The sequence below is a fragment of the Adiantum capillus-veneris genome, chromosome 15 (assembly GCF_014529385.1).
Source record: "Adiantum capillus-veneris isolate H3 chromosome 15, ASM1452938v2, whole genome shotgun sequence".
Taxonomy (NCBI): Eukaryota; Viridiplantae; Streptophyta; class Polypodiopsida; order Polypodiales; family Pteridaceae; genus Adiantum; species Adiantum capillus-veneris.
In genome coordinates, this window is record NC_140945.1 from 125,815,298 (window position 1) to 125,837,533 (window position 22,236).

At 44.0% G+C, this 22,236-nt stretch overlaps 1 protein-coding gene across 2 annotated transcripts in view; it reads left to right on the top strand.

Moving 5' to 3' along the window:
* The first annotated feature begins 5,555 nt into the window (after window positions 1-5,555).
* The window catches only part of LOC147441453 (Zinc finger C-x8-C-x5-C-x3-H type family protein), a 124,417-nt gene continuing 107,736 nt past the window's right edge, over window positions 5,556-22,236 (top strand). Inside the window, exon 1 of one of the 2 annotated variants that reach the window (XM_086483096.1) lies at window positions 5,556-5,753. In XM_086483096.1, coding sequence (XP_086339222.1) covers window positions 5,624-5,753 — 130 coding nt within the window. In that variant the 5' untranslated portion in view covers window positions 5,556-5,623. The remainder of the gene's footprint in view (window positions 5,754-22,236) is intronic. The other variant, XM_086483095.1, reaches the window with a different exon arrangement.

A 22,236-nucleotide genomic window follows, 5' to 3' on the forward strand; every position in this document is an offset into this window, starting at 1 on the left:
GGGCTACGTCCACGGGAAAGCAGCAACTCAATGACTTTAGTACTTCAAAACAAGAAGTAATTTACAAAGGGATTATACCCTTAATAGAGCTCTGCCTTGCTTCACTCTCACCACCTCACACCCACCTTGTTGCATCAACTTCACACTATGAAATGTGTGTAGAAATGGCCTCCTTTTATAGGCCAAAAGGGCTGCCCTCTCTCATGAGAGGCAGCCATGTGTAGCCGCCCTTGTGTGAATAAGTCCAAATCAGACCCTCCAATCCGCCCATGTGTGGCCGCCCTTGTGTAAACAAATCCGCTTTTGAATTCGGCCACCGACCACCGGCCATTGACTTTCGACCACCGGCCACCGGCCAACTGACTAGTCGTTTTCCGACCACTTTCCGGCCATCGCCCGGCCATAATATTCCGGCGAAAAGGAATATTCCGGCGAGGGGGGAAAAAAGTCTCGGGGGCTTCCACCCCCAAGGCCCCTAAAGTTTCCCCTGATTTTTGGCCGTGAAATTTTTGGTTTCCGGCGAGTGATTTTCCTTCACGCACGATGGCTTCTCCTCATAATGGGGGCCTTACAAATGTGCGCTTTTACAACATAAAATTACAAGGGTAAATTAAGCTCCATACTTAACAAAGAAACATTTCATTTTAACCACACTTGGAAGCCCCATTCCCACTTCAGATTTCTCCGACAGGAGATCTCTGACAATGCAAGCTAGTAAGCCCTCTTCTTTGCAAAGCTTGAGATCACACACAAAAAAAGATCTCTTCTTTGCAAAGCTTGAGGGATCACACAGAAATGTTGGGATGCCTTTCTTTTGGCTTGAGAGTTGCACAATGTCACATTGAGGTTCACTAGACACCTCGCTGAGCAAATGCGCAAAATGTAGTGTAGCAAAAAACCTTGCTTGAACAAATGTAGAACTCGAGTTGCTTGCACCCAATTGCAGAACTCTCTCTCTCTCTCTCTCTCTCTCTCTCTCTCTCTCTCTCTCTCCCCCCCCCCCCCCCCCCCCCCCCCCCCCCCCCCCCTAAACTCGAGTTGGTGCTTGCACCCAATTGCAGAAAATAGAAGACTGCAGGGGAGAAGAGATTGGGCGGCAATTATAAATGGGACCCCAAAGGGGAGGTAGACGAGGAATTGTCAAATAGTGGCATAGGGGCACGTGTCCTGTCAATAGATTTCCTACAGGTTTGCAACCAACCATCGGCTTCCACCTCCATTTCTCTATTTCTGAGAGAGGGGTGGGTTGACTTCATTGACCACTGTGCAGAGGTAGTCTGCCATTTTCATTGCTGACTTCACTGAGCACTGCGCAGAATTCGTAACGAGGAACACGGGACTCTACCCTAAACAGTCCCGTGCCAACGCGGTAGCACTTAGGGTAGTGTCTCAATTCAAGGAAGAGGCGCATACCTTGTGGGGGTCGACGTTTTGGAGCCATGCTTGCAGACAACGCACAGACCGAGCTTGCTTCTGTGCGCAGGCTTTTAGAAAAGCTCACTAAATGAGTTAAGGAAACCTTGTTTAAACATTAAAATGAATGTTTTATCTTATCTTGAGCTTATTAGATGAGGTCTACTTAAATGTGTCTCGGCTTAATATCGTGCCCTATGAGACTACCCGAAAATAGAGTAAAATAGTGCAATATATGAGTTCTATGTAATGAGAATATGTCGAGCAACATTCACATTCTAATGAAATTACGTTAATGCCTTCAAGACATATCAAAATTGGGCGTAGAGGTGTAGGAAAATCACTAAAAGTTGAGCGTAAAGGTGTTATTATATAACGTTGAGACTCGATACATATTTTGTCGTGCTCGGTGGGATAAAAAAACACTTAAACAAATCAACTTTTCCCCCCCTAAGTTTTGGTCTTTTCACACTTAATATCAAGACGAGCGTGGCACAAGTGATTCAATATTGACATTTGTCTTTTGCAACAGAATGTTGTCTGCAAAAAGTGCACTCTATTACTCTCTATGTTGGCTGTTGTTCAATCCATGCAATGGATCATCATATCACTATCTTTGATCCCCAACATAAGCAGAAGCTTGTGCTGGTATCACACTATCACTGTTGAAGCTTTAATAGAGCATGTTGAGTTGGAGAAAAAAAAAATCTTATTACGTCCACTTACACTACAAGGTGAGAAGGTTAGAATTGAACCTGCACGCAATGATACAAATGAGTTGTTTTACCTTTTGGATCACGAATATTCACAGTTTTACAAGGTGCTTTGCAATGAACAGCCATCAGCTTCAAATGCCGGCTCAAAAGAATCTCCAATCAATGTTGAAGATGACATTGCATGCATCAGAAGTGTACTTGATGTTATTCGTTCTCTTCCTCTGCAAAAAAATCTATATATTGCACTCTACTCTGCTGCAAGTGTGACTAAGGTTTTGAAAATACCTGCTTTTTATGATGGGTATGTTGTCTATGAACTTCCTCCTCAAAATGATCTCTGCTATGTATGGGATGGAGCAAAGATTTGATGGGCATGTTTGGACATAATATGTTACCTGCATTAATGATATATTTAATGGTACTATTTGTTTTAGTCGGTGTGGAGGACATTTGAGATGCTCCAATATAGAATATCCATACTATGAGGGAAGGAGATGATTTAATGAGTCTCAATGGCGAGGAAAATTAGCACGTGCTCTTAGTAAAGGCCATTTGCATGTTGATAATGTAAAGCTTATATGCTTTCATTGCCGTCAAGTGCCATAGTGCATTGACACTTTCCCTGCAGTTATATATTATTGTATTCTATCTAAAAAGACTAGAGTTACTAGACGTGTATTGTATTTAGGTTTTCACAAACACGCTGTCGCGCTAAGGGGAAGAGCAGAGTTGCAGACCAGTCAATATCTGAGGCCTTGACGCACTGAGCTGCCTTTGATACTCTAACAACTGCCAAACATCTTGAAAGAAAAACTACAGAAGACCTCATTATGGACAAGCTTGTGTCTCAAGTAGTTGGTGGTGACTCACCAGTGAGACAGATGGAGATTTCTCTAGTTTTTTGGATTCCGTAGTCTCATTGGCAAACAAGCGGCATGTTCAAAGAACCTTAGAGTCAGCTAAACGGGCAAAAGGAATTACACCTCTTGGCTTGGAGTCTATTTTGACTTTAAAGGCAAAATCAAGATATCCCGTTCTCCACAGTGTTCTATTTCTAGGTCAGCTTGGACTTGGACAACAACGTCATATATTTAAAATGTCTACTATGGGACCAGGGAGTGGTGTTGATTTGGTGAATCGTATGCGCCCTGGCGGAAATTTGCAAGGTATGTGGGTGCACTTTGATCATGTGCATCGTGTGGAGGGTTGGCCTACTATGTCAACGCATGTTTACGGCCCATATGTAAGAGATCTATTAACATTGGGAATATGTGAATTTACTGTGGAAAACAAGCATGCCCAGATAGAGTTTTGGAAAATGCTTAATAAGGTTGTAATTGAACATGGTTTTGATAAGCGTGAATTTTGAGGATTTATGGCAGATGAAGCAAATGTAATCTGGATTGCGGTTTGTACTATCTACTTTGGTGGAGAAAAAAAAAAGATGCCTGAAAAAGAGAGATCATGTGTTTTTCATTGGGAGCAAAGCATGGCTAAGCACACGGTCAAGTGTCTACGTTCCTCTTATCAAGAGGAGCATAAAATATTGTGTCAAAAATGGTTACATGCACTGTCAGAACATGCATCACAAGTATGCAAGGATGAACTCAAATAGTTCTGGAAAACGGGCCATGCAATTTTGGATGACATTTCAACATTGGAAACATGGTTGTCATGGTGGGATGTTAGAGTACCACATTGGGGAGATAGATTTGTTGCTCAAGATGAGACAGGTGCTTTTGTCCCTAGAACAAACCTTTATGAGGCTAAACATGCAAGTATGCGTGCTTCAATTGGTTATAAGAATAACATTGGTTTGTATGAAGTCACTTGCGCAGATATTTCACTAGCAGTTCTTCAAAGTGTGTGCTGCAATGTCTACTTGAAGGGCATGCAGTCATCCACAGGACCAATGATGGCAGTTGATAGCCAGATTTATGAGCAATCAGTCAGTATCAACATCGAATAGAAAACTTCTTGATGTAGCTCAGTCATCAATTTTAGAAATGCAAATACCAAGTCCAAAGATGAATAGAGCTCTAGTACGGGAGAAGAGTGTGCAAAAATCACGCTCAATCTTTCTTGATGCCAATGGAGCAGACCAGAGTTTGTTACTGTCACTAGTCCAGTTTACAGTGTACCACATAGCCAACAAAATGCTTCCGTTGCTCCTAGTCTTTGGCCAGAGAAGAACGTGCCTCGGAATGTTTGGGTGATTAGGCGCACTGAGTCTCGCAGAAAAATGACATGTTTTGGTGTTCTCCTTGGAGAGAAAGTACGCTTTGGTAGGTTCATAAACTAGTGTGCAAAATGGTTTTCTTGCCCCTTGCTTTTGGGGAAGGAGAAAAATTGGGCTGCAGCACCTCTTTTTGGTCCTCGAACTCTGGTGGGTCTTCAATGGTTGCTTCTTGAGGTGGATCTCCTTTGTAAGGCTTTAGTAGGCTCACGTGGAAAGCATTGTGTATGAGCAAATGGTTGGTTGTTGTAGGTCATCTCATTGATTGGCTTAGGAATCTGAAAGGGACCATAGTACCTTTTTGCTAACTTAGCATAGTACTTTTGGTGTCCTATAGGATTCTTGCCCGTTGTGTGCCTTAATCAAGCCTTGGGAAACTCAAGCAAGACCCTATCACTTTGTTTAAAGGCTAGAGATCTTCTGTGCTTATCAGCAACAACCTTTTGCCCCTTTACTGAGAGGTGGAAATAGCATCCTTAATCTTTTGGAAAGATTCTTGCAGGTCTTGGCTATATTCATCTACAGCAAAGATCTTCCCATGTACCTTGAGTAGCAGGGGACTTTTTGATCTTCCCTCTATTACCTCAAAAGGTGCTTTTCCCGTGAAAGTATGTACAATGTTACTATAAGCATACTCCACTAAAGGTAAGTACTTCTCCCATTGGGACTTTTGATCTACTTTTGATCTTCCCCGTTGTGGGTACCAAACCAGAAGGAATTGTTGAGGGGTTTGTATGGTTTTGCAATGATAGTAACACTCATGCATGGAATATTGATGGGATGATTATTGGACCACCTGGCCCAACCCCGGGGATGTGGGTTGTGGAAGAGGGAACATGTTTGCTTCCATGGGAGGTTGAGATGCTGCATAAAAATGGATTTGTGCTTTAGGGCGATAATACGACAGCATAGCAGAACCTCCATCCTGGTGGGCAATGTGGAACACAATCAAGTTCTTTTTGTGCTAGATTTAGGGATGGAAAGCATGTAAGGTGGAGGACAAAATTAACCAAAGACTTCGGTGAGAAGATACATTGAAAGGTTTCTAAGAATATGTACGTGGGCAACCTCGTTCAAAGCCTTGGCCAAAGCCAAACAAATATGTGTTCAAGTTTGCATATCTTTACTAATGTTGACCCACAATGTTGCTAACATAATATGCATGAGACTTAAGGCATACAAACCATTACATAAAAACATCATTAACAGCTTACGCTTCTTGATTCAGTGACGCCCTCTGGAATGTGAGGGCTCGAGGATGTCGTTCGGCCGCGATCTGTACAAGACCAAGCTCTGCACTCTTTACCAGAGAGGCAACTGCCCACGTCAGAGCTGCTCCTTCGCTCACGGGGAGGCAGAGCTGCGGCGTTCCTCCTCAGCCTTTAACGGTAGGCTCACTCTCATTCTGTCGACCTTACTCGTCATCGTTTGGATTTGGTATTACAATTGTCGGAGCTAGCAATTCGTTCTATCCTGAACTGCGAGCACGTGTGCAAGGGACGAAAATGAGGGTCTTTTTGCTGCCCCCATTACCCGAGCAAAATGATGTATGCATGTACCTCATTCACAAATCTCTAGTTAGCCAGGTGTTTTCTTGAAACTCAAGAAAACAACCAGAATTGGGGTTCAGGAGGGTGATACCATGAGCCCTATCAACTGACCTTCATTTGTTGTTAAGTAAAAGGCTTGGCTTAATTAAGTATGTAGGCTGTGTTTTTATATTTGGAGCCTAGGACATCGAACCTTTGTGTTTTGGACCATTTTGCATGTCTTCCATTTGAGACGTTTGCATTAGTTAAAATTGTCAAAAGGTGCCACAAGAATAATAGGGATAAAAAAGCATTGGCTTATATTGAGTCCTGTTCATGGAATAATGCAAAAGCATTATATTTTAGTTTGTGACTAGTTTTCTTGGGTGTCCAAGTGTGAGTTTCACCTCCTATCAGCCACTATTTGGTATCTCCTAGGGGAGTGAGGGCTGTTTTGTGGATGTGCTCAGGCGTACGTGAGGTAGATGTTTCTCTAACAATGTGATTGTGCCATCATAGTGCCCACTTTGTAGGTTGGCAGATGGTTGGATTCCTATCCTAGGGTACTTAGGGGGTCAGGACCCACTTGGTGTCGTTTTTTATACAACACTGTGATGATGTAGCAATTTTCTCTGCCCCCGCTCCGTCCTCGTTGGGTTATTTGTACAAGAGTTGGGCGAGAGAGTGCAGCCCCTGTGTAGTGACCCTTTGCCCCCACCCTTTGTGTCATCTTGCAAAGTTCTTGCCCCGTTTTGGGCCCATATTGCACCCTCTCTCGTTTTTCCTCTCTCTCTCTCTCTCTCTCTCTCTCTCTCTCTCTCGTGTGACCCCTCTCCACAATCCTCCTCCATTTGCGTTTTCCCCTCTGGTACGATCACCCTCTGTTTCTTTCTTCCCTTGCATGTCTTGTGTTTGTAAATTGTAGGTTGGGGCCTAGGAGCAGAGGGAGAGATATAGCCGCTTAGGCAGCTATTCATGAGAGTGTTATGGATCGAGAGGAAGACCTATGCAAGTTGTTTTGAGTCAAGGCGTCTCTTCATTAGAGAGAGTTGACATCATGCACGTTCCAATCCTGATAGTCGATGGCATCGGGCTTTCAGGAAACATCAACAACTGTGGAAGTTTCTTCATCTTGTCAAGTAACTCTTGTAACTTTGTATCATGAGTATTCCTCGTCAATTTCTCTAAGGAGCCATCAATGTGTCAAGAACAATGTTGTCTTTGTGAGCTTTCTGCAATGTTCTTCTTCGGTGCCATAGTCAAGGTAGTTGATGTCACAAGAGAAATCTCCATAGATGCATGCTAACCAGGCGTTAGGCTACAAGCAACCTCCCGCGAAAGAATCTCCATTCTTCTATGCAGAATTCTCCATAGACATATGCAAACAAGGCTTTAGGCTAGAAGCTACCTCCTGTGAAAGAATTTCCAACCTTTTGCAAGAGGTAGATAGATGGAGCTGAAATAAGCCCCCTTTGTTGATGAAAACACAAGAATCTTTAACCTTTTGAAAGAGGATATAGATGGATTTGAAACAAGCCATGAAAACTCCTGCTGGCCTGTTTGAAAAACTGTATGCAAATATGGTTGAATCTTGGCATGAACTGACGCACACGAGTCCCTCTCTCTGTCAACTGAGACCCGGTTGCCCTTGGCTGAGAATGCAGTAGCACTTCACCGACCTTTGAAAAATGGAGTTTTCAGCAATTTCTTGTTGGCACATGGTGTTGACAAGTTATTGTGGTACAAAAGCTCAACAATTTGCTTTTTCGCCGAGCAAATTAGTGCTATGCCTAAGGGGCAATTTACTGCACTTGCATAACTTTCAACAATTTGTGAATTATATGATACAACTATGCGACCCGTTTTACTGCCTAGTCCACTAGTTCGAGAGCTTCCACACAAAAATGTGGAAACTTTTCTACTATTCCACTTGGTGGTGTTTTCGTCAAATTGCGCGTGGGGGGGACCTTCACTTGCACCACGTCTGTCAATGGCTCTGCCTATGCGACCTCCTTCGCCGCTGCCATCACCTTTTTAGAATTGGAATAACTATGGTTACTTTCCATATTACTCATAACATGTGGCCCCTCCTCGGCCGAAAACTTTCAAGGATTGTGGGTCTACAATCAATTCTTCACCATCTTGGGTGTTCAAGATAGAAAGAGAGCCTTTAGTTCCTAAACAGGTTTACATAATCTATTCTCTCGACAATTATAGGGAAGAATTAAAAATTGTTCATGCTAATCTTTTCTCAAGGACAATGCTATGTAGTGGTGGAGTGCTTTATCTACAAGATCGTATGCTCCAAGGACACGGCAACCCTTGACGACAATTTTTGCTCACACTTCTCTTTGAAGTACAACTCCTTGCAATTTGCTACACTGCTCGTGACGACATCTTTCCATGGAGATTTCTTGGCGGTCGTGACACCTCAGACTGCTGCTATACTCATGGAGTATCCTTCAGTGGACATTGCAGCAGACATCTTCATCATTTGCCTCACATCTTCGGCTTCGTGCGGTTTGTTCAGCATCAGGTGCTAAGAGGGGGTGTTAGATATACACCAATTTTCTACTTCACATAGGTCTAGGGCACTTCCTTGTACGACTAGTGTCTCCGGGCGGGCCACCCATAGTCTAGGTTGTACCTTGTCCGGCCGCTCGAGTTTGGGGCCGATCGCCCGCTTGAGTTGGGCGTCCACCTTGGGCACTCCTATATATGGGGGCAAGGGGGTACCCATTTCAGACTAGATTGATACGTTGTATTGACAGGTCTTATGCTCTAGAAGTCAGGGGGGCTGATCGCCACCTCTTTCCCATATCAACGTTTTGTGTCTCTCTCTCCCTCATGCTTCCGCACTTTTGTGTCTCTCTCTCTCTCTCATGCTTCCGCGCACGCGCACTCACATTTGCTGCGTGGGTGCCGCGATACTTGAACTTGATTGTAGTGCTTGCTTCGTTGAGCCGCACGCAAAATAATATGCTCCGGCTCCATGCCTTCAACTTTGTTTACGCTCTCCGGTTCTTTCTCTTTAAGAATCTCCTTTGGGGGATAACAACGTCAACCACAATTTCATAGATACATCTTTTACTTTTTGAATGAATGGAAAAGGACTATGCTTCGTAAAAGACTGTGGATGGAATGCAGATGAAAAGTGTCCCAAACTTTTCAAAGAGTGCTTGCAAGAAATGCGATCTTAATCAGACTTTTCTATCTGAAACTATCGACTCTAGCAAACCACAAAGGGAATATCAATGCTTGATGGACAATTGTGCTAATGCTTGTGTTGATTTGTGTCCTGCTAAGGAATGAACATGCAAAAGTTATTAACATGACAAACAATGATGGCACATTGTGTATTCCTTGAATGCAATCCTTCTACTTGTCTAAAGAGATCTTCATGCTTTTGTGCTCATCCGTGAGTGAATCATGTGCATCGTGGTAATGAAAATACAAGAGACTGTCGCGAATGAGAGACTCGAAAAATGCATATTGGCGAACAAATGATACTTCTTGGATGGGTTCTGTGGACCTCGACTCAAGAGCCAAGATCTGTCTTACGTGACTTATCGTATCTGCAATTGGGTTAGCTTTACTAAGAATATAGTCAATCAAACCACTAAATTGCTCACGAGACTGGAACCACCTAGCTTGACGGTAGGTGTACTCGGTATAGATTGGAGCACTTGAAGGCTTGATGATCCTTACAAACAATTAAATCTCTATCATGCAAAAAATGTTTTTCATGCTTTGCTGCTTCTTCTAGGGTTTAGGCCCCTTGGCCAGGATCTGCAAGTCGGCTAGGGTTTGTGTTAGGTGCAGCGGAATGAATGTTTGCGCTTTGCTCAAGATGAGTGATCCGAAGTGTGCTCAAGGTTCCTTTTGTTCTTATGGAAGGTAGAGCCTTCCGTTCTTAATGGGAGAATGCTATGATCACAAGCAAGTGAAGGGATACTGTGCGTGCAAGTGTATTGAGACTGAGAGATAGAGAGAGAAGAGAGATACGATACCAGAGACGTTGTAAAACCCTCCTCCGAAGGCCCCACTCTCGTCGGTGAGAGTGGTCTACTTATGATTGCACAAACTGGTACAAACTGAATGCATGTGATGGATGCAAGTCTAGGCTATGTTGACGATGACGACGGGAATGACGACACCGGTCCTAGGGTGAAATTTGCAATCTTGTATCTGTTGTCCAAAAACGCTATGGGCTGAAATTTGCTGTTGCCGAAAAACGCTGATTTTGGGGCTGTTTTCTGATGGTCTTTGTCGCTGAAAATCTGCATGTTAGGTGCAGCGGAATGAATGTTTGCGCTTTGCTCAAGATGAGTGCTCCGAACTGTGCTCAACGTTCCTTTTGTTCTTATGGAAGGTAGAGCCTTCGGTTCTTAGTGAGAGAATGCTATGATCACAACCAAAGTGAATGGACACTGTGCGTGCAAGTGTATGAGACTGAGAGATAGAGAGAGAAGAGAATACGACACCAGAGACGTTGTAAAACCCTCCTCTGAAGGCCCCGCTCTCGTCGGCGAGAGTGGTCTACTATTGATTGCACAAACTGGTACAATGGGAATGCATGTGACTGCTGCAAGTCTAGGCTACGTCGGTGTCGACGACAGTGATGGCGATATCGACGCTATGGCTGAAATCTGATGTCCTTCTACTGCTGTCCAAAAACGCTAATGGCTGAATTCTGCTGCTCTTTAGGGTTGAATCTTGCTGGTCTTTTCTACTGCTGAAATCGCCTGCTGAATACTGCCAAAAACGCTAGGTGATGAAGCTCTCAAAAACGCTAGCTGCTATGTGTGGCGATGATCTTCTTCAAAAACGCTACTGACTTGAAGCGGCGGCGAAGACGATCCAAAACGCTAGGGATGCCTGTGGAAGAAAAACGCTAGGCTAGGGGGATGGTTCTTCTTTGCTTGGAGGAAATCCACCAGAGGGTCTTGTTGAGAAGTTGCCTGTTGAGCTTGGCTCCTGTTGCCTCTTCTGCCAAATAGTGCTAGTCTAGGTTTGCTTATATACAAACTTACTCAATTTGCCCTACCTACTTTCCAACAAAAGTCACTTAAAAATAATAAGTGAAAAATGTCAAAAATAGGCTAAATGCACTGGAAAATTCCCATGAAGGATTTTGATGGGAATGCCTATGATCATGATGTGTGCAACTAGGAGATATGCATCTACACTAAGTGACTGGGCATGCACGGTCTACGAATAGACTCACAAAAGTGCCAGATCACTTCTAAATCTAGACTGACTGGACTGACTGAACTCTGATCATGCTGTAGCTGGTCCACGGACACATAGGGTTGGATGTGTCATGTGACATCCCCTCCTTTTCAAAGCGAGGTACTGGTACCGAACTGTATGGCGTCGAGGGAGATCGCCAATAGCATCCGGAATCCTGGAAGGGACTCTTTGCCAGCCCACTCTGATGTGTGGGTCGTGTGGTACTTGAACTTCATAAAGGTCTGCAACGCTTGCTTCTTTGGGCCGCGCTGAAAGTGACAAAGTCATCTTCAATGCTTCAACTTCGTCGAGAGTCGTGCTTCTTTCTTCTTCAAGTATCTCCATGGCTGAAAATTCCTGAAACCATTTCCAACACAAAACCATGGACATACCTATTTAATGTAAAGTGAGTGGAAAAAAATATTGTCTTCCTCAAAGATTGTGCATGCAATGTAGATGACCAAAGAGACGGAGTGCCAAACCGTTCACCACACACGCAAACAATGAGATCGAATCTTTCTCTTATGATCTAAAACAATCAACTGTGGCAAATCACAACGGAAATGCCCATGCTTGGTGCTCATACTTTCATGTGCTCGTTCTACGAATGTGTCATGCCAAGGAAGAGACATTGAATGTGACTTCCTTGAATGCATACTTTTCAGCTTTTCATGAAAAAACCGCATACATCCGTGCTCATCCATGAGTGAAACGTGCTCAATGTACAATATGTCATGCCTAGGAAAAGGGATCGGATAAAGATGCTGACTAAATACAGGAAACGATCACGAATAAAACACTCGAACAATGCGTGCGTATCAATCATGCGAACACATAATACTTCCTGTGAGGGTTCTTTGGACCTAGGCTCGAGAGCCAAGATCGGTTCTTCCTAAATGATCAAATCTGCAACGAGGTTAGCTTCTCTAGAAAAAGCATCAACTAACACATCATCCTTCTTGCGAACAATCACATCCTTTTCATGCAACTCATCATGCTTGTGAGAAATCACATCTTGATCATGCAAATCATCATGCTTATCTTTATCATGCTTATCATTGTCAATCAAATCATCATCATGCTTCTCATAATCATCCAAAACATCATGCTCATCATTATCATTCAAAACATCATGCTTATCATCATTCAAATCCTATGTGTCATGCTTTGGAGAAGTAGAGACTGAGAGAATCTCCTTTTCTTGATTCTGTGCAAAGTGCGCCTGCACTTGAGAAAAAAGTCGCAAGAACTCTTTCATGTGTTGGTCGCTCTTTCCTTTGATGGCGGCTGCCATTCTGTCTTGGTGTCTGCGTTCCATTTCTGCTTTTCTTTCTGCGTGTCTGCGTTCCATTTCTGCCATTCTTTCTGCATGTCTTGCTTCGCGTTCTAACTTCATTTCCATAAACATCTGGTCCAACTCCTCCATAGGAGTTAGTGCAATCCTTGACGTAGATGTGGAAGGGGGAGGGTCGGAAAAACCTCCCGGTGGGGAAAATTCTTCTTCGCCTCTCTCATGCTCATCACCTCCAAGCGAAGTATCCATTCCGCTTTGAGTGATGACCATTCTGAAGTCGTGGGTTCTTGTGGTCTTGGGTTCTTAAGTTCACGAGGAACTTGGGTTCTTGGGTTCGTGGGAGTTTTGATTCTTGGGGTTCTTGAGGGTCTTGAGGTTCTTGAGGTTTTCTTTCGCTTGCAAACCGTGTTTGAGAAGGATCTTCTCTTCACCCGAGTTCTACTCTTGGCGGCCTTGCGCTCACACCAAGGTTTTTGGCCGGCCGCTAAGTGCACGTTCCGCTCTCAATGAGTGAAAAGAGACACAAGGGGAGGCTGGACAAGCCCTTCTTTCCTGGGATTCCTGTCACTCTTCAAAAACATGATTAGGAATTGACACGCCCAAGTGAACTTGGGTTTGTGCGACCTCAACAAGCAAAAAAAAAATCTTGTGATTCTTGTGGTTCTTTCCTTCAGTGATACAGGACACTGCCAAGGCTCTGATACCAATGTTAGGTTCAACGGAATGAATGTTTGCGCTTTGCTCAAGATGAGTGCTCCGAACTGTGCTCAAGGTTCCTTTTGTTCTTATGGAAGGTAGAGCCTTCTGTTCTTAGTGAGAGAATGCTATGATCACAAACAAAGTGAATGGACACTGTGCGTGCAAGTGTATGAGACTGAGAGATAGAGAGAGAAGAGAATACGACACCAGAGACGTTATAAAACCCTCCTCCAAAGGCCCCACTCTCGTCGGCGAGAGTGGTCTACTATTGATTGCACAAACTGGTACAATGGGAATGCATGTGACTGATGCAAGTCTAGGCTATGTTGGTGTCGACGACGGTGATGGCAATACCAACGCTATGGCTGAAATATGATGTCCTTCTACTGCTTTCCAAAAATGCTAATGGCTGAATTCTGCTCCTCTTTAGGGTTGAATCTTGCTGGTCTTTCCTACTGTTGAAATCGCATGCTGAATACTGCAAAAAACGCTAGGTGATGAAGCTCTCAAAAATGCTAGCTGCTATGTGTGGCGACGATCTTCTTCAAAAACGCTACTGGCTTGAAGCGGCAGCGAAGATGATCCAAAACGTTAGGGATGCCTGTGGAAGGAAAACGCTAGGCTAGGGGGATGGTTCTTCTTTGCTTGGAGGAAATCCACCAAAGGGTCTTGTTGAGAAGTTGCCTGCTGCGCTTGTCTCGTGTTGCCTCTTCTGCAAAATAGTGCTAGTCTAGGTTTGCTTATATACAAACTTACTCAATTTGTCCTACCTACTTTCCAACAAAAGTCACTTAAAAATAATAAGTGAAAAATGTCAAAAAATAGGGAAAATAGGCTAAATGCACTGGAAAATTCCCATGAAGGATTCTGATGGGAATGCTTATGATCATGCTGTATGCAACTAGAGGATATGCATCTACACAAAGTGACTGGGCATGCACGGTCTACGAATAGACTCACAAAAGTGCCAGATCACTGCTAAATCTAGACTGATTGGACTGACTGAACCGTGATCATGCTGTAGCTGGGCCACAGACACAATAGGGTTGGATGTGTCACGTGACACTACAGGTCTTAGGCTGAAAACTGAGGCTTCTTGGGGTTGAATCTGCTACTCTTTCGGGGCTGAACTTGTAGGTTCTTCATGGCTGAAAAACGCTGCATGCTGAAATCTGTAAAGGCTGAAAACGCTAGGTCAGGGATCTCCAAAACGCTAGGTATGCTCGGATCAAAAACGCTAGGCATGGGGGTTTTTGTGGCGATGATGCTGATGCAAAACGCTAGGCTTGGGCTTGCTTCTGGCGATGATCTCCTTGATGAGAAAACTCTAGGGGGGGAGATGGTCTTGCTTGGAGGGAAAGTCTACCAAGGTCTTGCTTCTGCTGTCCAAAAACGCTATGGGCTGAAATCTGCTGTTGCCGAAAAACGTTGATTTTGGGGCTGTTTTCTGATGGTCTTTGTCGCTGAAAATCTGCAGGTCTTAGGTTGAAAACTGAGGCTTCTTAGGGCTGAATCTGCTACTCTTTAGGGGCTGAACTTGCAGGTTCTTCATGGCTGAAAAACGCTGCATGCTGAAATCTGTAAAGGATGAAAACGCTAGGTCAGGGATCTCCAAAACGCTAGGTATGCTGGGATCAAAAACGCTAGGCATGGGGGTTTCTGTGGCGATGATGCTGATGCAAAACGCTAGGCTTGGGCTTGGTTCTGGCGATGATCTCCTTGATGAGAAAACGCTAGGGGGGGAGATGGTCTTGCTTGGAGGGAAAGTCCACCAAGGTCTTGCTTGAGAAGTTGCCTGCTGAGCTTGGTTCTTGTTGCCTCTTCTGCCAATTAGTGCTAGTCTAGGTTTGCTTCTATACAAACTTACTTTCCAACAAAAGTCACTAAAAAATAATAAGTGAAAAATGTCAAAAATAGGTAAAATAGGCTAAATGCACTCGAAAATTCCCCTGAAGGATCCTGATGGATTTTGATAGGAATGCTTATTGTCACAAACGGGAGCGCATAACAATATAAAATACATTCGGATAAATAGGATTTATCACTTATTACTGAAGCCAGAGGATATAGAGAGAAATAAATAGAGAGAGAGAGATAGAGAGTGAGAAGATCGACACAGTACTGGGGACCAAAAGATGGGCTGGTCCCCCCCCCGTAATGGTATCTTTATTACTGAGGAGAAGTCTATACAAGCACTTGAACCGAACGTATTACCATTTTCGTTCTAGAATAAGACTTGATGGTTCCCGGAAGCCTCAGCTTCCGATTCCCAGGGCAAAACCCTATTCCAAGGAACTTCCGTTCCTTATTCCAATTCCTCGAGAATCAAGGTTCTCGCCTCTGGATCTCACATTCCAGACTCAGGGCATTGCATCCCTGCAACTCTTTTCCAACTCTCTTTCCAGAGTCCTCTTCTCGCAGAACAACTCTGCTTTCCCGGACACAAAGTCCTTACTTGGGAATCCCAACTTCCGGATCACAACTTGAGAGACTACCTCTCTCTGATCCGTGGATCTACTTCCCAAACTCGGGTACGAAACCCTTGGGTTGATCTGGCTCTAGTTCCTCAGAGCGCTTTTCTCTTGCAGAGGCTCATACCTTCCTCTGCTCCTACTCCCTCACTAAGAGGAAGTACACCTGCAAACAAATACTCAGAGTTCATAACATGAAAATCGTTACCTTCAAAGTCTCGACGCTCGAAAACGCAACTCCGTTCTCGAAAAGCAATTCCCCGGAAGAGATCTCTCCATAGAAAATCCTCTCTTCCAATCCTACACACAAAAGAGGTGTGTTCTCGGGTTCCTTCTCGTAAATCAACCCCGTCTACGACGTTTATGGGCTGAAAACAGAGAAAAACAGCAACTTGTCGCGATGGAAACACGCTTCGTAGGCACTTCTTCGCGAGGGAACTCGCGCACTGGGTCTTGGCGACATCTGGTACACTTGGGGCAGCCATGGGCATCACCGGCAACGTCTTCTTTACGGCTGAAATCTGCAGCAGCATCTCCTCCTTGCAAAGATTGGTCCCCCCCTCTGCGTGAGGGCATGTGATGCTTTTATAGCTCTTAGCCACGGGCACGAATAGTTGTTCGCGTAGAGATCGCGGTCGTTCTTTTTTTTTTTTATAAAAAATTTTTGTTAAATTTTTTTTCTTCTGTTTTGCCAGAAAAAGAGAGAGAGAAAACGTTGGTTGATCTGGTGTCTTATTTATCAGATGGTTGTCCACTTATTAAGTGGGCGGTCTGCGTATTTTAAAAATAGTATGAACCTGCCCAAAAACTCAATAAAACCTTATAAGTTAAAAACAATGCTTTCACAGCACTTCCCAGGCGTCCCTGGATGCAATCACATGCACAGTTGCAATGCAGACATAGACTTCCTCATGGGAAAGCATCTGCTTTCCCGAAAAGCAATCCCGCTTTCTCAAAAAGCATCTGTTTTTCCTCAAAGTTTCGTCTGAACCCATCTTCATTCAAGTGCTTGCTTTTTCCTTGTGCCCAATTCTAACACAGTTCGGAATTTCCTCTCGACTATGGATATTCCCTTTCCGATGCACCCGCCACCCACCTTGTGACGCATCAGGAATACCCATCACCTAGTACTTCCTACCGAACTTACGGTACAATCTCCTTCGCGATGCTCTATGTCACCCATCCTATGACGCATCAGAGATGTCCGTTCACGGATGGTCGGATACTTCTTTCCGATGCTCCCTGTCACCATAGTCACATGGGGACGGGGACGGGTCTCGGGGACGTGGCGGGTCCCGGGGATGGGGACGTGGCAAGACAGGGGACGGGGGATGCGACACGAGATGCGCTTTAAAAAACACTTTGAATTTTGAAATTTGAAAGGCCCCCCAAAAGTGGGCTTTTGAAATTTGAAAGTCCCCCCAAAAGGGTGCTTTTGAAATTTGAAAAACCCCCCAAAAAGTGGGCGCTTAAACAGTGTTTGAATTTTGAATATCCCCCCCCCCCCCTTGGGTGCAGCCCGCCCCCTGCCCGCGTCCCGGGACGGGTTCCAATAATTCATTTAGAATTATTTTTCCTTGATGTTCCAAGCGAGAAAACCCTCTCACTTATAAATCCAATAATTCATTTAGAATTATTTTTCTGTTAGATAAAGCCAATTTAGCAACATCCCTCTCACTTATAAACAGTTGTCCTCAACTGTAGAGGTCCAACTGAACTGCTGAGAAGAAACCGGAAAAATTCCAAATCTTGCTCAATGGTGAGTTGAGCTGGTCCTTTCTTAGTAGAGAACTTAAAAATGAAATTAAACAAAAATTCAAAAATTTAATAATTCAATACTTACCTTACCGGATCATGTCTTTCCTCTAGTACCTCGAGGATATCCTTCACCTTTCATTAAACTTACGAGTTAGGTAAGAACTCGTCATTCGTGTCTTTCCAACAGATTGGAAGTTTCCTCATCCGCGAATCTGTTAACTCAATTCCACCTTCTCAATCCCGAAAAGAATAATCCTCCTAGAAATCAATCTAGGTCTTTGCCCTTGCACATAACCTTGCGCTATTAGTCCTGAGGATATTAAACCTCTTGTGTCCTCTCACATAGGGCATGTCGAGAGCATTAAGCTCATGTGAATCTTCCTGTGGCAGACAAAGTGTGCTATCTTACCAAAGTAAGTTCTTATTCCGGAGCTTTTGCTTTGGGTAGGCCAATTGTTCTGATCCAAAGTTTCCTTATCCGAGACTGTGTTAACTTGATTTATTGATTTCAGCAGCGTGTAAATGCTACTTGACCTGCTCATGGAGAAACATATACCGCAACCAAAAGTTGCTACTGTAATGGTAAAAGCACATAGCGTACTCAATGATCGACGACCATCAAAAAACCTCTTCTCTGTAGAGAAACTCAAATTCTTTCTACCGAACACATCTCAAATAGAGATTCTTGTGTCGGAATATCCTTGCGCGCAAAAAGGCACTCGAGAGAGTATAACAACTCTCGTCCAGTTCCTTGGTATAGGTCTGCATCTTCGTGTGTTATCCATGTACTCAAAAGTGTACATAATTCTTAAGCTGTGTTAGAGTTTCGGTGAACCTGGGAAATTACCTTCCCTTCGTATGATCCTTAGAGCGAAGACGCTTATCCTGACGATCCCTTGGCTCAATCTTAGAGCAAAACCTGCTCATCAAATAAACTAGGATTTCAATCCTTGGATTCCTCGAGCACAGGCCGTAGTCGTCACTTGTTCCTTCCCTCGTAAAGAGAGTATTCCTTCACTTGTGCGAAAAGCACTACCATGTCTTCCCTTACCGGGTAGGGGGTGTGGGCTTAAAGAGTATTCAAGCTTGATGAAAGCTTTTCTTTGCTGGAAAGCTCAGAATGGTTCCTTCATAATTTTCCTACCCGCAGTAGCAGGTAATCTATTCGGGAATTACCGGATACCAGATCAATAGTTGACCTTCCGGTTAGTTAAGCAAACCAATTCATCTCAGAAAACAATGTTTCAGTTTGATCCTGCTCTCATAAACACTTGAGAGTGGTAGTCCCGGTTAGACATAACCATATCTTGTGCAAAAGAGCAAACAAGCACAATGCACTTTATGATTTCCTCAAAGATGTAACTTTGATTGAAAACCTGTCCTCTCACTTAAAGTTCGAGGGTCTTCTATTCAAGAACTCAGGAGTTAGATTGAATTCCCTTACTCCAAACTTTCTGTGTTCAATGATTCCCGTCCCACTACGGGGATTGGATTCTATGTACACTAAGGTGTACACTTTCAACTTTTATTGCTGACTCTACCATCTGTTGCAAAGAATTTTGCAGATGCGTCTACAAAATTCGGGCAAAAGTCCTTTGTTGAATTTCTTCATCTTTCCTTCCTCAGAGAGGATCGAGAGTGGAGCTACCTTGGCAAGAGTGAATCACTACTTGCTTTGACTCACTCGTGTTCCTATTGGGCAAACCCATCCCAATCTTCTTGGATGCCTTCCTCAAAGTGTAGAGGAAAAAAATTTGTCGAAAAATTCAGCCTTGAATTGAATCCAAGTCTTGTTGTAAGTTCCTTGCAGAGCTTTGGTATACCACTAGGTACTTGCAATCCCCTTGAGGTGTTTAATCACATGCTTCATCTTCGACGTTTTTTTTTCCAGAAATTGCCGTTTGCAAAGGCAACTTCAAACTTGTCGAATCAAAGCGGTAGCTTTCGGGGCATCTTCCCTTCCGTCAAAAGTATCAAACTTGACTGGAAGTGTTCCTAAGTCTAGAGACCTTCTTCATATCTTTCCCGGAATGACGGGATTTCATGGCTATGGTTATGGATTGATGTTCATGGATATTTTTTGGATTCTGAAGGATCTCGAGCATTCCGCTCCTTGGATTCTCTAGGTTCTTGAGCATCATGCTCTTGTTGCCTTCTTAGAGAATCCCAAGTCTTGTGTCGACTTCTTGCAGAGAGAAATAAAAATTTCAACTCTGCGAGCTTTTTCCTGCAGGACTAGGTTTCCGCTTGCTTACTTCTCTCTTGGCTTGTCATGGCTTCTTTCCGTATCTTCCCAGAGTCGTCCTCCTTTACAGAGAAAGAGAGGACACCATGCTCTGATACCACTGTCACAAACGAGAGCGCATAACAATATAAAATACATTAGGATAAATAGGATTTATCACTTATTACTGAAGCCAGAGGATATAGAGAGAAATAAATAGAGAGAGAGATAGAGAGTGAGAAGATTGACACAGTACTGGGGACCAAAAGATGGGCTGGTCCCCCCCCCGTAATAGTATCTTTATTACTGAGGAGAAGTCTATACAAGCACTTGAACCGAACGTATTACCACGTTCGTTCTAGAATAAGACTTGATGGTTCCCGGAAGCCTCAGCTTCCGATTCCCAGGGCAAAACCCTATTCCAAGGAACTTCCGTTCCTTATTCCAATTCCTCGAGAATCAAGGTTCTCGCCTCTGGATCTCACATTCCAGACTCAGGGCATGGCATCCCTGCAACTCTTTTCCAACTCTCTTTCCAGAGTCCTCTTCCCGTAGAACAACTCTGCTTTCCCGGACACGAAGTCCTTACTTGGGAATCCCAACTTCCGGATCACAACTTGAGAGACTACCTCTCTCTGATCCGTGGATCTACTTCCCAAACTCGGGTACGAAACCCTTGGGCTGATCTGGCTCTAGTTCCTCAGAGCGCTTTTCTCCTGCAGAGGCTCATACCTTCCTCTGCTCCTACTCCCTCACTAAGAGGAAGTACACCTGCAAACAAACACTCAGAGTTCATAACATGAAAATCGTTACCTTCAAAGTCTCGACGCTCGAAAACGCAACTCCGTTCTCGAAAAGCAATTCCCCGGAAGAGATCTCTCCATAGAAAATCCTCTCTTCCAATCCTACACACAAAAGAGGTGTGTTCTCGGGTTCCTTCTCGTAAATCAACCCCGTCTACGACGTTTATGGGCTGAAAACAGAGAAAAACAGCAACTTGTCGCGATGGAAACACGCTTCGTAGGCACTTCTTCGCGAGGGAACTCGCGCACTGGGTCTTGGCGACATCTGGTACACTTGGGGCAGCCATGGGCATCACCGGCAACGTCTTCTTTACGGCTGAAATCTGCAGTAGCATCTCCTCCTTGCAAAGATTGGTCCCCCCCTCTGCGTGAGGGCATGTGATGCTTTTATAGCTCCTAGCCACGGGCACGAATAGTTGTTCGCGTAGAGATCGCAGTCGTTCTTTTTTTTTTTATAAAAAATTTTTGTTAAATTTTTTTTCTTCTGTTTTGCCAGAAAAAGAGAGAGAGAAAACGTTGGTTGATCTGTTGTCTTATTTATCAGATGGTTGTCCACTTATTAAGTGGGCTGTCTGCGTATTTTAAAAATAGTATGAACCTGCCCAAAAACTCAATAAAACCTTATAAGTTAAAAACAATGCTTTCACAGCACTTCCCAGGCGTCCCTGGATGCAATCACATGCACAGTTGCAATGCAGACATAGACTTCCTCACGGGAAAGCATCTGCTTTCCCGAAAAGCAATCCCGCTTTCTCAAAAAGCATCTGTTTTTCCTCAAAGTTTCCTCTGAACCCATCTTCATTCAAGTGCTTGCTTTTTCCTTGTGCCCAATTCTAACACAGTTCGGAATTTCCTCTCGACTATGGATATTCCCTTTCCGATGCACCCGTCACCCACCTTGTGACGCATCAGGAATACCCATCACCTAGTACTTCCTACCGAACTTACGGTACAATCTCCTTCGCGATGCTCTATGTCACCCATCCTATGACGCATCAGAGATGTCCGTTCCCGGATGGTCGGATACTTCTTTCCGATGCTCCCTGTCACCCATCCGATGTGAAGCATCAGAAGCACCCGTTCCTGGTGGCCTTACAGATATTCCCTTTCACAGTGCTCTTGTCATTACTTTGAATGACGCACTAGGAATACTCCGTACTCGGATGTCTCCAGTGAGAAAAACCCTCTAACTTAAAATTCCAATAATTCATTTAGAATTATTTTTCCTTGATGTTCCAAGCGAGAAAACCCTCTCACTTATAAATCCAATAATTCATTTAGAATTATTTTTCTGTTAGATAAAGCCAATTTAGCAACACTTATGATCATGCTGTGTGCAACCAGAGGGTATGCATCTACACTAAGTGACTGGGCATGCACGATCTACGAATAGATTCACAAAAGTGCCGGATCACTTCGAATCTAGACTGACCGAACCCTTGCTATGTTGTAGGTTGTCCACGGACACATAGGGTTGGATGTGTCACGTGATAGTCGGAGAGCCCTAACTTGTCGGGTCTTCAGCGGCTTGACACGTCAAAAGTTTGTGACAATCCCCCCTTCTTGAAAGAAGAGTAGTTGTCCGCGATTACATTATATTTGCAAAACAACTCAAGTTAGCTCAAAAATTTCCGAGTGTCATTCCGAGGGACAATTAGTTTCTCATTCCAGATCGGAGCTCTTGATATTCGGGCTGAGATCTAGAACAGAGGAGTTTACCCCGGTTCTTGTGCTTGTAAAAGATTCTCCCTGTTATTAAAGATTCTCTTTAGAGGTGGGGGGGAGACTAGCTCATCTTCTAGTCCTCAATACTATGTCGATCTTCTCCCTTCTCTCTCTCTCTCTCTCTCTCTCTCTCTCT